Source organism: Lethenteron reissneri, chromosome 52 (genome assembly GCF_015708825.2).
Source record: "Lethenteron reissneri isolate LAM-NWPU_2019-01 chromosome 52, ASM1570882v1, whole genome shotgun sequence".
Taxonomy (NCBI): Eukaryota; Metazoa; Chordata; class Hyperoartia; order Petromyzontiformes; family Petromyzontidae; genus Lethenteron; species Lethenteron reissneri.
In genome coordinates, this window is record NC_083830.1 from 1,262,918 (window position 1) to 1,280,682 (window position 17,765).

At 61.5% G+C, this 17,765-nt stretch overlaps 1 protein-coding gene across 4 annotated transcripts in view; it reads right to left on the reverse strand.

Annotated features, from left to right (window-relative positions):
* The window catches only part of LOC133355766 (ras-responsive element-binding protein 1-like), a 35,625-nt gene that overhangs the window by 2,789 nt on the left and 15,071 nt on the right, over positions 1-17,765 (reverse strand). The window contains exons 2-10 of one of the 4 annotated variants that reach the window (XM_061573098.1): positions 8,416-8,574; positions 7,459-8,074; positions 7,125-7,323; positions 6,683-6,867; positions 6,076-6,445; positions 3,246-5,655; positions 2,928-3,089; positions 748-2,070; positions 81-349 (exon numbers count right to left, since the gene is read on the reverse strand). In XM_061573098.1, coding sequence (XP_061429082.1) covers positions 81-349; positions 748-2,070; positions 2,928-3,089; positions 3,246-5,655; positions 6,076-6,445; positions 6,683-6,867; positions 7,125-7,323; positions 7,459-8,074; positions 8,416-8,574 — 5,693 coding nt within the window. Of the gene's footprint in view, positions 1-80; positions 350-747; positions 2,071-2,927; positions 5,656-6,075; positions 6,446-6,682; positions 6,868-7,124; positions 7,324-7,458; positions 8,075-8,415; positions 8,575-17,765 lie in introns of all 4 variants that reach the window. The other 3 variants (XM_061573100.1, XM_061573096.1, XM_061573099.1) reach the window with 3 other exon arrangements.

The following is a 17,765-nucleotide window of genomic DNA, read 5'->3' on the forward strand; positions in this document are numbered from 1 at the left end:
ATGCAGATGCACTGCCAAACAAACAAAGCGCAAAACGGCCTCCCTGCGGCCGGCGCCCCCACAGAGCCACGCACGCTCACCGACTGGAAGAACGAGCCCTGGATGACCTCCCCGGGGTCGCGGGTTTCCCGCGGCGGGCTGGGGGCCCCGTCGTTCGGCGGCGGCGACGCCGTTCCGGGAAGCTGCGCCGCCGGTGGCGGTGTCGTCGGCGCCGGCAGGAGGCACCGGGGCCCCGGAGGCCGCCAGGCCTCGGCGCGGCCGCCCTTGTCGTGGATGCGGCGGTGGCGCACGAGGCTGTGCTTGAGGGTGAACGTGCGCTCGCACGTGTCGCACTTGTACGGTCGCTCGCCTGGAGGTGCGGATGCCACACACACAACACGGCCGCGTTGACAATCCGACACAGCACTTGTGCGTGGAGTTAAACTTAAAGTGTGGGCTTTTATAGGAGGGTCCTGCCAAATTTTTTGCAGTAGGGGGAGACGTTGCTGTTTGGCATGTTTTCCAATACCACTGTGTGTATTTTTGTAGCTATAGGAGGAAACAGCAAAACCCAGGGGAAACCCACACAGAACAGGGGGAGAACAGAGGAACTCCACACAGGAAAACGCCCGAGTCGGGAATCAAACCCAGGTGCCTCTTGCTGCGAGGCGGGAGTGTTGCCACTGCGCCACCACGCTGCTGCCCATAAATGGATCACCCAGTGGTATGGCGTGCGGGAAGAGCGACGCGTCGCGAAGGCCTCCTCACCCGTGTGCGACCTCATGTGCCGCGTGAGATCCTGCAGCGACCAGAACCGCTTGTTGCAAACCTCGCACACTTTCTTCCTCTTCTCTCGCTCCTTCCCCCCCCCGGCCTCGCCCCCCTCCGGGGCTCCGTCTCCACGCTCGACGTCCCCGGCCGCCGTCCCGTCCTCCCCGACATCCTCGCCGGCCCGAGCGGCACCGTCGCCGTGCTCCGACCCCCGCGAGCCGTGCTCCCGAGACTCGCACCGCGCGTCCCGGGAAGAGCCGCCGCCGCGACGGGCACCGCCACCGCCCCTCTTCCCCCGCTTGTCCCGCGCCGTCACGGCAATGCCGCCGCCGCCGCGAACGGTGGCGGGGACGACGGCGTCGGGCAGCGGCCCCGACGGGAGCAGCTTGGCAAGTGTTTGCCGGGCGGCAGCCGCCGCCGGCGCTGCCGCGGCGGCGTGGCGCTGCGCGTGCCGCTGCAGGTTGAACTTGGTGGTGAAGGTGCGCTCGCACTGGGGGCAGCGGAACGGCCGCTCGGCCGTGTGCACGCGCCGGTGCCGCGCCAGCACCGCACGGTGCCGGAACGTTTTCCCGCAAGACTCGCACACCAGCAGCGCCGCGGGGACGCTACCCGCCGCCAGGGGCCTGACCGGGCCCCCCAGCGCCGCCGCCGTGACCTCCGTCGGGATCGCCAGGCCTCCCACGCCGGTGCCGCCAGGGCCCAGCTTGAAGTCGATGAGTTTGGCGGCGAAATCAAGGTCCAGGCTCTTGTTGCTGGACGTGTCGTCATCGGGGTCGTCCCACCCTTCCGACCCCTCCCCCTGCTCCTCCTCTTCGTCGTCGTCATCATCGTCGTCCATGTTGTTGGCATCGTCGCAGTTTCCATTTGTCGCGGTTGCGAATCCGTTGGCGAGCGCCGGGAACTCCGTTTTGATTTTTTGCGGCGAGATGGAGGTCCCTGCATCGGCGTGAGTCACGGAAGAGATGGACGATGACGGCGGCGGCAGGGGCGATGGTTGTGATGGCGATGGTTGTGATGGCGTTGGTTGCGATGGCACCGTCGGTAGTAGTGGTGGTGGTGGAAGTGAAGGTGGTGACGGCGAAGACGGCGGCGTTGGTGGCGGTGCTAGCCCCGGCAGCGGCGATGGAGCTGGCGACGATGGCAACGGAGATGGCCGTGGCGATGATCGCGGTGATGGCGGCGGAGAGGTCTTAGTGGCCGGTCCCGTGGAGCCGCGTCCATCGTCACCCTCATCGTCCTCAACGATCTCCAGTTTCACGGCGAGTCCCGGCTCCATCGCCTTCTCCTCCACGGACTCCATGCAGATACACCGTGGGGAATCTGCAAAGGACGGCCATACCCGTTAGCACTTGGAACGCATTCAGTGGACTCGCAGACGCAAAAACAAACTTCTAACAACACGGCACACACGCGGGCAGGCTCCCCGACACGCCGCCCGACTTATTTAGAGCGAGACCTCCTCGGTTGCCAAACTGGAGCTCGTCATGTGCACGCTGCCACGGTTACAGTATGGGAACTCTACCACCCTCTCCGCAACCGGCATTGCTCATGGCGAGTTGAGGGGGTGAAGCACTCGATGTCACAGGCAGATTCTTTGTCTTGTGAAAAGTTCAGAAGATTTTCCAACTCACCAAATCATCAGCATACATAACAGGATCGATCAGTAGGAAGACAGCAGAACCAGCCCCCCAGGAAAGCTCAAAACAAGATTCTGTCAGGAACAGAGGGCATCTGTGTCACACCCCAGGGTGAAGACTTACAGCTTAAATGGGGTCTTTATGATCGTGAGTCGAGAGCAGACAAACACCAAGGTCCGCGATATAGCCATTTGTCTGTTGGGCCAAGTGTTTATAACGAGCACCTATTTAGGCTGGCACGGTGCATAAACGGGTGGTGGATGATCAGCACCACGGCCAGCCGCCTTTGTTCCCCAGTGCTGGTAATTACACACCAGCATGTACTGGTGGTAGTGAGCAGGAATCAAAACTCGGGTCACCAGGTTCCAAGCCACAACACTACACACTGCCCATGCACAAAGATCTCCCATATGGACTGTGGGGGCATGTTCTGTTAGGGAGCACCCGTGTACCCGCAAACACACGCACACACACGCGCGCATACGCGTACACACGCGCACACACGCACACACACGCGCCCACACGCGCACACACACGCACCCGGTGGGCTGGCCTGGCCCCCGATGGCGCCGTCGCACCCCAACTGCCACGGCGTGGCGGGCGTGCCGCCCTTGCCCATGTGTTTGCGTGTCAAGTGGCGCTCGCAGTTGGACTTGGTGGAGAAGAAGGCGCTGCAGTGCGGGCACGGGTACGGCTTCTGGCCTGGGAGGCACGGGCGCGACACGCGTGACGCGATCAGTGACACGCGCGGCGCCGTCGCGGCGCCGGCGCGCTCTCCCTGCGCGACGCGGGGGGTGCGGCTCGCGTGGCTGGCAGCGAGCGCAGCGTGCGGCGCGTGCGGCGCCACCCGTCCCTCACCGGTGTGCGTCAGCATGTGGCGCTGCAGCGAGCTGATCCAGGGGAAGAGGCGCGGACAGTGCGGGCACTTGAGTCTGTGCACCGAGTTGGAGTACGTGTTCCTCTTCAGCCCGCCCTGGCGCTCAAACTCCCCCCCCTCCGCCCCATCCTCATCCTCCTCTTCCAAACCTCCGTCGCCACCGTCGGCGCCGTCTCCGCCGGCCGGAGGCCGCTCGGGGGTGCGGTGGCCCCCGTCGCTCTCCCCTTCCCCGCCGGACCCCCCGGATCCCCCGGTGCCGGCCGAGGGGACGCGGGGACGGGGTGGCGCCGGCGGAATTATGCCGGCGCCGGCGGCTTCCAGGAGCACCATGAAGCGACTGGAATCCATCGAGTCGAGCATGCGCTCGATGCTCGCAAACTCCCCGCTCGAGTCCAGGTCCACCGCCTCGGAGCCCACGCCCTTGCCGCCGCCAATGACGCCGTCGCCAATGACGCCGCCGCCGCTCTGACGTCCGCTCCGGGCGCCGGGCTCGTACGACCGTCTCCGACGCTTGGCTGCCGGCCGAGGGCCGGTGCCGTTGGCCAGGGCGGCACGCGCGGCGTTGGAGGGGCGGCCGCGCTTGCGCACGGCGGGCGCCGAGTCGGCGGCGGTGCGGCGGCGCCGTTCGCTCTCGAAGCTCGGCGGCCCGGATTCTCGGCGCGTGGCGCCGTTGGCGCGACCCGGGTCGCCCCCCTCCTTCTCCTCCCCAGCTCCGGCCGCTGCGCCGGGACGCAGCAGCACGGGCGCCGCCGACACGGACGAAATGATCTGAGCGATGGAGGCGAGGGGGGGCGGCTCCTTGGAGGCGACGGCCCTGGCGAGCCCCCCGCCGGTGAGGAACAGCTTCTCTGGCGACTCGCCGGTGCCGCTCGCCGCCAGGATGCTCCTCAGCAGGAGGCTGCCGGGCCGTCGCCGTACGTGCGGACCCTCGCCGGGCCCTGGGGGCCATCCCCCCGCGCCGGCCGACAGAGAAGCGGGAGAACGACGAGGAGCGGGGTCGGTCTCCGCCGCCTCCTCCTGCCTCAGGGTCCCCAGCGGCGGCGGCGACGGGACGGCCGCATCTCGCGGCGAGGACGGCAGCGGAGGGGAGAGGTCCGCCGTGCCATCGGGGCCCGTGCCGCCGCTCGGGCACGGCCCGGACGGCGGCGGGAGGAGCCGGGCTCCGGTGGCGCCGGTAGGCGACGGCGGCGCGGCGGGGCCGCTGGGGCCCGAGTGCTTGTCCAGGTTCACCTTCGCGCGGAACGCGGCCGAGCAGCGGAACGGACGCTCGTCGGCGTGGGGGCGAGGAGCGGCGGGGGCGGCCGGTGGCGCGGGCGGGAGCGCGGGCGCCGCGGTCCCCGCGCCGTGTTTGGTGGGAGCACCGTTCGATTTCGGCACCGACAAGTCGATGGGCTCGACGGCGTCGCCGGCGCCGGGGACGGTATCCGCCGCCACGACGGACCGCGCCGGCCGAACGGCAAAATCCGGCACGACGGTGCCGCCGCCGCGCGCCACCGCCCCCTCCACCCCCAGCGACCCCTCCGCCTCCCCCGTCGCCGTGGCGACCGGCGGGGCTCGGCACGGCGCCAGCGGCGGGGCGCGGCACGCGAGCGCGGACGCCGCCTGCGTGGGCGACGGCGGCAGCAGCAGCAGCGACGGCGTGCCGGCGACGACGGGCGGGGCCGCCGCGGTCACCGACGGCGGCGCGCGCGGCTTGGGCTTGAGCGCCGGCATGAGCTTGGTAGCAACAGTGGCGGCGAAGGAAGAGGACGGAGCGAGTGGTGGCGCTTTGCTCAGCGGTGGCAGCGGCAGCAGCACCCCCGTCGTGCCCGGCGATGCCGTGGCCGCCATGAGCAGGATCTGCTGGATGTCGGCCAGCTCGCAGCTCGGCCCCGATGGCGCGCCCGCCAGTACCGGCAGTGGCGACCTCGCGGGCCCCGCCCCGGGGGCCGGACGCCGTGCCACGAAAGCCCTCGGGGGCGGGAACGGAGCGGCCGCCACGGCCGTCACCGAGGGCACCGGCGGCGATCGCCCCTCCCTCGAGGCCTCGACCCGTGGCCGATCGGCGCCAGAGGCCGCCGTGCCGGCGGGGCGGGGGGTCGCGACCTCCGTCGCGCGGCGCAGGCCCAGGTAGCCCATGAACGCGACCATGGCGTCCGCCGGGTCAGATGGAACCGTGCCGAGGACGGCGCCATCGGGCCGGAGGGGAGCCGGCGGGTGCGCCGCGGGGTCACGGTGGCGGTGGAGGCGGCGCTCGCGGTGGGGCTGGACGGACGTGGAGCGGTGCAGGTTGTGGTGAGTGCGGTGGTGCAGCTGGAGCGCGGCAGCCATGGGGAAGGCGCGGTCGCACGCCGTGCACACGAAGCGGTGAGACGCGCTGGCGCTGCGCCGCGCATTTTCCTCACACCAAGCCTGGAGGGGGGTGGGGTGGGGGGGTGGGGGGGTGACGTGCACCAATTAAAACATTTAGACCCCAGTGGTGGTAGCAGCAGCAGCCGCAGTTCACAATTGGAGGAGTTAGGAGGAGGAGACTGCTACTGAACCAGGACACGCCTGGTTTGGCGGAAGGGCGGTCTTGCAGGACCACGAGGGATGGCAATGGACTGATCATGGCCAACAACGATGATGACGGTGAACTTATTTGTATCAACTACGGGTGGAACCAGTCACGGTCCCAGGTGATCCGATAATTATCACACTGACGTGGCCGTGAATGGTTCGTCCACGCGTACGATTCAACACGTGTACCGAGAGCTTAGAAACCGACATGGGTCGGGGTGAACCGAGCTGCACCGCTGGCAGAGCCGGCCGGTCGACTCGCGCTCCGCTCACCTTAGCGATCAGCGGGAACTTCTGGCAGCAGAAGTCGACGAAGCCCAGCTGCTGGAAGCCGCTCGGAATGCTGCTGGGATTGCTCTGGATGTGCGCGGGGTCGAGCGGGGGGCTGGCCGTCGTCGCCGCCGTCGGTGGCGGAGGGGACGGAGACATGGGGGCTGCACGCAGTTTGGGGAGCCCCGAGTCACCGTCGTCGTCGTCGTTACTCGGGGTCGTGGCGCCGCCACTGAGGCCGGGGCTTCCGGCGCCGTGAGGAACGCGGTGGGGCTCCGTCGGGTCGCTCGTGGAGGTGGCGGAGATATTGGTGGAGGTGGTGGAAGAAGAAGTGGAAGAGGTGGAAGTGGAGGAGGGGACGCAGTGCTCGCACCTGCACAGAACACGCACGGAACGCGTCGCAGGCGTGAGAACGCGCGAGACGCAGCTCGGGGGTGGTGGCGGCGTGCGTGCGAGCGAGTGTGTTTGTGAGTGTGAGAATTATAGGGAATGGTAGCGTAGCGGGTTAGCAAGCTGCACCAAGAACTTGACAACCAAAGTTTGATCAGCGTACCCATCAAGCCTTAACATGTGCTCGCTAACAGCCCTGAGTGTATGTGGCATGCTTCACCGTGGGATCGTGCCCAGTTGCTCCTCCACGGCTGAGTCCTTGAGGCACAGGGGGCAGCGCCACAGTGCCTCCTGGGGCCCGCCCGGCGCCTCATGGCACTCGCGTGGCCCCTCTGTGGCGCCAGGCCCACAAGCGCTCCCCACGCTGCCCGGCCTCTCCCCCCCCTCCACCTGCTCGTGGGCCACCTGGAATGCCACATGCAGCAGCAAACACCAAATGAACACGGCAAAAGACAAAGATCCCCTGCATAGCCTGAACAGACTGTTGGGGCAAGTGCTGTTAATGAGTGTCGAGGGGAGGTCCAGGACAGATAATCACCACTGGTGTTGACCATGAGTGAGAATCCACAGCTCAACACACACGCTACACACACTACACACACTACACACAACACAATACGCACAACACACAGTTAAACCAAGTAACACGAAACACTCATTACCCTTTTGGAGGACCAGGGCTCATCCTCGGTCTCAGCGGGGCTCAGCGGACGCTTGGCAGTCACGGGGGGCCCCAGGAGCGCGATTGGGGGGGCCGAGAGCTCCTGCACAGGGGGGCAGCCGAGTGGGTGCTTTTGGGGAGGAGCCATCTGAGGCCAGGGGTCTGGGAGTCCCGGCTCCTTCTCGTGGATCTTCATGTGCCTGGGGACCATGGGGGGCGGTGGGGGGCGGGCAACGCAGATGGCAACGAATGATTCGCCAACCTCGCGATTCGTTTACTCGTAAAGACACCAACTTTGCGCGTGGCCGGGTGTGCGCCCTGGCGAGCCGCCGCACCTGTGCATGTTGCCGTTGGTGGTGAATGCCTGGCGGCACACGGGGCAGCGGTAGGGCCGCTCGCCCGAGTGCACCAGCATGTGCCGGTCCAGCGAGCTGGCCGAGCTCAGCGCCCGCCTGCACACGCGGCAGACGTGGCAGCCGGTGCCGCCGTCTCCCGGTGCTCCCGGCGACGTGTCCGTCGCCGCGACGACCGGCGCCCCGGCGGTGCCGACCACCGGCCGCCGGGCGCCGCTGCCGCCACCATTTTGCCGGTGGGCGCGTCCCGGAGCCGGCGAGAGCGAGCGCGGCGAGAGTGCGCCGTCGATCGTGGCCGCCCTCCTTGCCAGCGCCGCCGCCGCCCCGGCGATCGGCCCGCCTCCCACCCCCCGCTCCCCGGCGTCGCGGTCGATATCCAGGTGGTTGTTGTGGTGACCGACGAGGTGGGCGTGAGCGCCGGGCCGGGGAAGCTGCGCCGCCCCCATCACGGCTGACATCATGGCGCTCACCGACGACAAGTCGTCGTCATAGCAACCGTCGGCGTCGTTGGCGTCGCCATAGCAACCAAGCGCCGAGCCCGCCTGGAGACCCGCCGCTGCGAAGCCGCGAGGCGCCATGACGACGCCCATCTCCATGGCTACGGTGAGGGGAGCAACAACAAGAAAATTCAACCATTAAAAAGGTAACGGATGCGTCTTTGGTTGAGGCGGCACCGCCGCTGCCAAGTAACCAGCGCCGGTGTTGCAGGATCGTGGTTATCTTTACTCGCACCTGCTTGACTCATGCAACTCATTATGACACCGCCGGCATGATGAAGTATGCTTTACAGCATCATGGTAAGCGTGATTTTTCGTGGTGACTTGACGTGCAATATAAATGTTAATAGACATCTATAAATATAGTTAATCGTTATTTACGCGACGTTCATCACGAAATCTTGGCACGAACACGGGACACGTGGGGCGCCGGCTATCTTACCGAGGGTGCGGGGCGCGTGCGAGGAGTGGGGCCTTCGAGCGAACGCGAGCCCCTGGGAGCCCCGGGGCCCCCGGGGGCCCTTGGTGGACGCGGAAATTAGGGCGGAGCGCCCGCCCCGCTCCTCCGCTGCCGTCCCCTCGTCATCCTCGCACTCTACCACTGCGGCCGCCAAGGGGAGCAGCAGAGGAAGGGGAGGGTGGGTGGGAGTCACAATCCACCTCTCACTCACAAGCGGAGGCTGCGCACGCACGGCCCATTGGCGAAGGAGAGCAAACAACACGAAGGAGGCGGAGAGAGACAAACAGACAACAAGCTGTGGACTTGGGTCACGATCCTGTCAACTCATCCAATCTCTTGGGGCGGGGGTGGATCTTTACATGCCAAAGGGAGACCATAAGAATGTGGAATTTCCACTCCCAGCTCAGGGAAGCAATGCCGCACGTGCGGTGAAGCAGGAAGAGACTTGCCGGGTTTTTTATGGATGACGAGGGGGACGAGGGGGATGATGGGAGATATTTCGGCACCAGAGGGCGACACTGATACTCCAACCCCCACAAAACACACAACCTACATCCCCCACCACTCACACCCTCTCTACCACGAACAATCGCCAACACTCGCACTACTCCCACCCTCACGCACACACTGTCACAAAACTACACAAAGACAAAGCTCCCCGCATTTAATTTTATATACTGCTGAGGCATGTGCTGTTAGCGAGCACTTATTAAGGCCAGCACCACGCACTCATGATTACACACTGCACCAGGTTCTCGCTTAAGGCAGTCAACCTATGAGTGTCCAGGATCGGTTCACACATTTGCCACCGTCATGAGCGGGAATTGAACTCCGGTTGCTGGGTTAATCACTCCACTAGCGGCTCCACTACTCACCCTCAAGGACACACTTTCACAAACTTACACGATTCCTAAGCGTACTGCAAAACACAATCTCACACACTGACACTCATATCGCTAAAACACCAAACACTCTCACAAACACATACACACATTTACACGCATCACTACCCATACACAAACTCCAACCCACCACCTCCAGGCACAAACTTCCCCACTCTCCATCACTCTCAGTGATAACCTTATTAAGGCCGGCGAGACCGGCAAGGGGGTGGTGGGTGGCCATCACCACGCCCGGTCGCCTTTGTCTGCCGAGTGGCAATGTTTACACATTACTCATTTAAGTCTGAGTCGACCTAGGGGAGATGCAGGACTGGTTCAGATAATCGTCACTGGTGTTGACGACGCCACCCTTCATACACCCCATCACCACCACACGCAAACACCCACACACTGCACCATCACCACCACCTACACTCACACACTGCACCATCACCACCACCTACACACACACCACACTCTCCTCTCTCACACCCGCCACCACCAGATACAAAGACATACGTCCCCACACCCAGGTCGTCAGAGCCGTGAGGAGACCCTCGTCACAGACTGGCCCGGTTCAAACCCACAAACTCCATCAAGCAACAACCACAGCCCACTGGGTGCAGAGCACCACGCACACAGCCATCACACACAAGCCTCCCTGTGTGTGGTGTGTGTCCATGCACCTCCATGTGACACACCTACTCACTCTGCAGAACACACGTACGCCAACACACTGTTGGCGCAAGTTACTAACACACACGTGTATCGTCCACGTTTCAAGGTAACTTCACGAATACGTCACTTCCAAACGACTGTACGTGTAATCCACCTATGTACACAGAGCCATGCATATGCTATATATACACACACACGTGCATGTGATGGTGTCCATGCACACGCGTGTGCACACGCGTGTGCATGGACACCGCGGTGTCGTGTCAGCGATCCCGGAGAGTCGCCTCGAGTGTTCGTCCCCCTCCCTCCTGCCGCCGCTACCCCCACCCCGTCTAAGATTTCCACGAACCCACCCACGGTGGCGAGACACACAAACTCTGCTGCTGCTGCTCCTGCTGCTGCTGCCAGCGGCACACCACATCCTGGGGAGTGGTGGTGGTGGGGGGGGCAGCAGGGGAGAGGGGGTCCACGCGGCTCGGTGACCTCGTCTCGTTAATGAGGGCAATTAAGGAGGACGAGCCGCGCCCTCGAGGGGCGGGGGAGGGTGAAAGAGTGGAGGAGGAAGGAGTGGAAGGGGGGGTCCCAGGCTGGGGGGGGGGTCCCTGGCTGGGGGGGGGGTCCCTGGCTGGGGGGGGGGGCAGCTGCCGTGGCACATCACGGCGGGCGTGACACCCACCGCAGCACGCGCCCCTCCCCCTCCCCCCTCTCCTCCAAGCCGCGGCGCGAGTGGTGCCAAGGAGGAGGGGGCCCAGCGGATATCTGGACCAGCAGAAATCCGCGGCAGCTCCAAGGGCTATATATATATACACATCCGTGGAAGCTTCAACCTAACTTTTATTTTTCTTTGTAGAGTTGTGCAATGCGTGAAGAGCATCTGATAGGTCAAAGGACTCACCTTTAACAAAAGTTTCGCTAAAAATCTACACGAGGTGTAACCCGTCTCAACAAGTGGTCACACAAAGAATTCTAAAGGTTAAAGCGAAATTGTGGTTCTGATAGCATTATTAATACTACAGTATTTACCAAAGCACGAATGCTCAAACTCGAATGCACTTCACGGGTTTAAATATAAACACAGTCTACAGAAGCGCTAACTTGCCGTCAACAAGTTTCCTATTTAGAAATCCGCGAAAGCCCCATGCTGTCTTAAAGTTTGCTCTTGCGTTGATGTGCTTACTGCTGTTGAAACTCTAAAAGTAAGTTCCCTGCAGTGCGAAATGCAATGATATGATGAAGCCTTGGAAGTTCTAACTAACTTCAACAGAAGATTCCTTCAATAGAAATCCGCGGAAGCCCAACCCCTGTTCTCTCACGAAGTCTGCTATTTTAGTTTTCGTACACACTGTGCCCACCTCTTCTCCTTGAACGTAATACGAGAGAGCGGAGATAGGGAGAGGGGAGAGAGGAACGTGTCAAGGAGAGAGGAACGTGGAGAAGGACGAGGGCAGAGAGACAAGAGCGATGTGAATAGGAGAGAGGCGAGCGAGACGCGGATAGGAGAGAGAGAAGCGAGACACGGATAGGAGAGAGGCGAGCGAGACGCGGATAGGAGGGAGAGACTGAGACAATGAGAGGGGCAATACAAGCAGGCAGACAAGGCAGACCTGAGGGACAAGGACACGCGTGGAGACATCCAGTCAGTTTGGATCCTGCCTCTCCTCCTCCCCCCCACCAGCACCACACATCTTCCCTCGCCTGCTTCCCCTGCCACCCCGACGCGGCTCCCCGTGGCCCGGGCCCCGCTCCCCTCTCGCTTCCTTCCTCCTCGCCCCCCCCCCCCGACCCCCCCCCCCCCGACCCCCTCCGTGTGCTGGCGGGGGGAGCGGGCCCGAGTCCCGCCACGTGTGCGCCCAGGGGACACGACACGACACACAGACACACGCCATGACACACACAGACACACACCGAGACACAGACACACGCCACGAGACACACACAGACACACGCCGAGACACACCGAGACACACACCGAGACACACACAGACACACAGAGACACACACACAGACACACTCCGAGACCCACATAGATACACCACGAGACACTCAGATGGGACACACCAAGACAAGAAACAGGGTGTCCATGATGAGTGAGACAGACCACCCTAAGACACCCCGCACCACAACTCCACAAGCTACAACGCGTACCACGATCACGGTCTTCAACCACCACCACCAACTTCATCACCGCCAAATGCAATTACTACAATGCCTCAATAATCACCACCACCACAGAGGCACACAATAACCATCACCCACCACCCACCACCATCACCACTCTGGCACTATCACTGCCATCAACTCCATTTTCACTTCCAAAGAAGACCCCCCCCCCCATCTTCTTATCGGAGACGACCTGGAGAGAGAGAGAGGGCCACTGTTGCGTCTCTCTCATTGTTGTTGTCCTTCACCCGCACCTCGATTAGCTCGGTTGGCTACGTACGGTGCGAAAGAAGTTCAGCACAGGTCACTGACCTCTGGGGAACTTGACGACTCCGCGTCGGCGCTGGTCACGCTACCGGTCGCGGAGCGTCACTGCTTTCAATTTGGTCGTCAATTTGACTCCATTCTCAAATTCCCCATTAAAGACTCCAAAACACTCTGCCAAGTGGTTCGTGTAGCGGCCTCTAGTGGCTGCGAGGTGCCACGTGAATCGGATATCAATTTAACAACCGATTCGATGCGAATGTTTACTTCATTGCGAACCGAGGAATCGATTCACCTCTCAAATCGATATGCCCTCAAGATGAATACTCAAGAATCGATATAAACTATCGTCGAATCGATTCGCCCTCAGCAACAGCGCCGCCCCACAATTGGTCAGGAGTTTCCATTCCCGCGTTGCTTGGCAACGGCCCTGCGGCCACGTGGGCGGGGTCACGTGGGCAAGGTCACGCGCGGGGGGGTAGGGGGAGGAAGAGGGGGCGGGGTCGCGGGGGGTACCGCGGGATGTGGGCAGTGGGGAGGGAGGGGCTGGTGGAGAGGGGGGAGGGGCTGGTGGAGAGGGGGAGGGGGCGAGCGTGAACCAACACCGCCATCAGTAGCCACATGGTTTCCTCTACCCCCCCCCCCAACAACAGCCCCCCGCCCCCCATCCTCGCCCCCCCCCGCCCCCCCGCTTGTGCAGGCAGCACGTGGCAGGCAAACAAAGAGGCAGTGTCTCACTGTCTCCCTGGTGTCCCACTGGTGTCTCACTGTGTCTCCCTGGTGTCTCACTGTGTCTCCCTGGTGTCCCACTGGTGTCTCACTGGTGTCCCACTGGTGTCTCGCTGTGTCCCACTGGTGTCTCCCTGGTGTCCCACTGGTGTCTCACTGGTGTCTCACTGTGTCTCCCTGGTGTCTCGCTGTGTCCCACTGGTGTCCCACTGGTGTCTCACTGGTGTCTCACTGTGTCTCCCTGGTGTCTCGCTGTGTCCCACTGTGTCTCCATGGTGTCTCCCTGGTGTCTCGCTGGTGTCTCCCCGGCTTATCGCCCATCTCCCCAGTGTCCCCATGGTGTATCCCACAAGTAACATCACATTAGACAATTAAAGCCTCAACAGCAGCCGCATGTTGGCAGAGTAGCAGTGTGCACCACATTTAGAGTGAACTCGCGAGGCGACTTTTACGCACGAGATTCACAACAAACTTGGGGCCTGCAGCTGTGCGGTCCCCCAGCCCACCTACCCGCCCAGCGCGGAGGCTTCGCGTCTCCCCGGCGTTGGGCGAGACCAGGCTCGTCCCACTGAGTCCCCATCCCCCCACCCTCCGGGGATTAGCGCGAACCGGGCACGGGCAACACCTCCCCCCCACCGCCGCCACCCGCCCCCCTCCAGCATCCATCATCAATTTCACCATCATCATCCCAACCACAATGGGCTCCACTCACAACACAGGTGGTGACATCATCATCATCATACACAGCAGTCGCTGGCAGCCCACTTAGCCTTGTGACTAGTCCCCACCATCACCCCCACCGCTCGTCATCAGCCATGGTCTATCCACTGCTGGGTGAAGACCTTGCTCCTCGAGCCATCGCCATCTCTCACGGTGCTTCTGCTCCTGCATGCGAGACGACCCCGTAGCGCCATCTCCACGGCGGGCATACTCCCGGACGCATTCCCTCCCTTGGCTGCCACCCATCGTTTTTGACCACTTCTCATTTCTTTCATCGTTGTCATCTGGAACAGTAACTGGCTGCCTTAAAACTGGTCACCATCACTGCCAGGGAGGGCTTCATTCCTCTTGGAATATTTTCCGGGGCCCCCAAACCTCCAACTCCCTCCGGGAGGCAACTCCGAATGCAATTAAGCTCTGAACATCACCATCGCGACCATCACCATGATGGGTGGCCAAAGCTGCGAGTCCCGGGCTGAGAGAGAGAGAGAGAGAAGTGGGGCTCACTTCTCCCTCTCTCAGGCCGAAAGGGAGCTTGCTCCGTGCTTTGTTGCGACACAAAGCGGTCGGGATTTGCTCTTCGTTTAGAATAGGTAGTGAAATTGCACTCCAAATTGAGCCTCTCTGTACTCCCCTAAGTGCCTGGATCTTTGCGCTAAATAACAAGATGAGGAGAAAAGGCAAACGCCGACTCATCTAGACGCCCGCTGTCCCCCCGTGGCCCCCCCATCAAGTGCCCCCCACCCCGAGTTAACTCCGGCCATCAAGGCACCCCCCAGAGGACGTACCAGAGAGATAATGTAGTTACAAACTCATACTTCCCATCTCTCCGATGCGTTCTGGGGTTGTACCGCGTTATGTTCGGCACGATTTCCAACGTTTCGCTGCACGTGAGTTACTGTTTGTGTGAATTTGCGAGTTATTATTTGTGTGTTTGTATATGTGTGAGTTAGTGTATGCGTGTGTATGTGTATATGTGAGTTACGGTGTGTACGTATATATGTGTGCGTGTGAGAGAGAGGGTCTCTGTCTGCTGCCCTCCCGGGCGGCCACGCGTCCGCAAAGACAGGTTTCAATTACCCAGCCCTGCCACTGTGCACGCGCATTCCGAGAGCCACACCAACTGTTACACTCCCGTGCCAACACACTCACTGCCCTACCAACACACTCACTCCCCCACCAACACACTCACTGCCCTACCAACCAACTCACACCCCCACCAACACACTCACTCACCCACCAACACACTCACTCACCCACCAACACACTCACTCCGCTACCAACACACTCACTCCGCTACCAACACACTCACTGCCCTACCAACACACTCACTCCCCCACCAACACCTCCACGGCCCTACCAACACGCGCACTGCCCTACCAATACATACACACACCTCAATACACACAGTTCCCCAACACAATATACACATTAACTATATATACACCTCCTGCAACACCAACACCACCTCCCAACATCGTACCCACCCCCCACCAACTCTCACCCAATTTCCCAACTCTCTCTCCCCCTTCCCAACACCCACACATCCCGTCAAAAACACACCATCATACCCCAACAGACATAAACCTCCCTACATCCACACATCCACTGCCCAACACAGAAATAATATACACACCACACAATTACACACACCTCTTATACAAAATACAATACCATGCACTTCCCCTCCACAAATCACACTCTTCAACATTCCTCACACACCCCCACGGCTCCCCCCGACAGCCTCAACCCCTATTTCCATCACACACAGACACACAGCCACTCCCCAACACACACACACACCAAGATCCCACTACAACACAGGCAAACACCAACGTCCTCTACACCCACACAGCCCTTCCTCAGCCCACATAACACAAACACCCACACACACACACTTACCCGACACCCGCACATCCCTACAACACACCAACATTGCTCACATACACACACACAACTCTCAGAGACCTTCAACTCCTCTCTCCATAACACCCACACGCAACCTGACACAAATACTCTTAAAACACACACACGCACCCATCCCCTATATCCGCACACCGGCCACAACACACACACAACACACTCAAACACCACCCAACAATCCTTCTCCCCAACACAAACACACACCCTCCTAGCGCCCCCACACGCAACCTCCACAACACCCCAACCACAACTCTCCCCAGCACACACACATACACACACACTCCACTCACTCACACACACAAACCAGCCCAGCCCCACTCCCAAATCGCACGCACACTTTCCGGCCCCCGCCCACCCCATCACCGCCTGGCCCCCACCCCTCCTCCCCGCATGTCCCCTACGATGATAAACCACCGGGCCCGGGCGCAGAGCCCCCCCCCGCCAGCCGCGGCACGCAAGCCCCCAACCCCAACAACTCGCCATCAACCCTCCTCCATCCCTGCCTCCCTCCCACCGCTCCGGGCGGCCCCTCCCCCTAGCAACAAGCCCCGCCCATCAACGACCAACCCCCGCCCCTCCTGCTACTCCCGCCCCGCCCCCTACTGGTCCAAACCGCCCGCGTCTCGCGCGCGACCCCACCCCGCCCCGCTCCCTGTGCAAGCCGCGCCCTCTCGAGCCGGCTCCCAGCCAATAGGATCGCAGCGCGCGCGGGGTGTGGGAGGTAGGGGCGGGTCCCTCCGCCGTTGCCGGGGTAACGGAGGGACGGCTGCGTGTTTGGGCCAAACACGGCGCTCTCCTCCCCCCGCGCCCCCCCCCCTCCGAGAGCCCCCACCACCCCCGCGAGCCCCGCCCCTCGCACCAGTGTCCACTCGTTCAATGGTTCCACACGGGGTTGTTATTCTTTATCAGCTGCTGAGCACAGACTCAAAAACGGAAAGCGGCCAGCAACAAACTGGCACAAATAAGAGTTGACAGGGTTTCTTGACTTGAGCGAGGTAAGAACTTGGGGGAAACGATACAATGATGGGAGAGAATTACGAAGTGGAGCAGTGCGGAGGAATCAGCAGACAGAGAAGTGTTGTGAACTGCAGTGTGGTGGGTGGGTGAGTGGGTGAGTGAGTGCGTGGGTGAATGAGTGGGTGAGTGAGTGGGTGAGTGAGTGAGTGGGTGAGTGGGTGAGTGAGTGAGTGGGTGGGTGAGTGAGTGAGTGGGTGAGTGAGTGAGTGGGTGGGTGAGTGGGTGAGTGAGTGAGTGAGTGGATGAGTGGGTGAGTAGGTGGGTGAGTGGGTGAGTGAGTGAGTGGGTGAGTGGGTGGGTGAGTGAGTGAGTGAGTGGGTGAGTGATGGTGGTAGTTGAACATCGTGTGGATGAGACGAAACAGTGTCGAGTACAGACCGAGTCCTCAAAGTGGGTGGAAGAATCAATGTGTAAAGTTCACGAGAACAGTAACCATGGCAAAGCGATGGAAGAGTGATAAGGAGGCGATTGACCGCTCGGTGAGCGAGAAACAGGAGTGAATCGGTGAGTGCTGAATCATCAATAAACCGGACTGCTTCATGTTCTATTCAATCAAGGGCAGCAATGTGGATCATCATCCAATTAATCGATGAGATGAGCAGAGCTGCGCTGCCGTGGAGCTATCGGGGTTATAAGACGCGACCCCCCCCCCCCCACATACTGTAAAGCAAACGCGTAACTGAGTGTATGTGCATGTGTATGGGCATGTGTATGTGCATGGGTATGTGTATGGGCATGTGTATGGGCATGTGTATGGGTATGTGTATGGGCATGTGTGTGTGTATGGGTATGTGTATGTGCATGTATATGGGTATGTATGTGCATGGGTATGTGTATGTGCATGGGTATGTGTATGTGCATGGGTATGTGTATGTGCATGGGTATGTGTATGTGCATGGGTATGTGCATGTGTATGGGTATGTGTATGGGCATGTGTGTGTATGGGCATGTATATGTGCA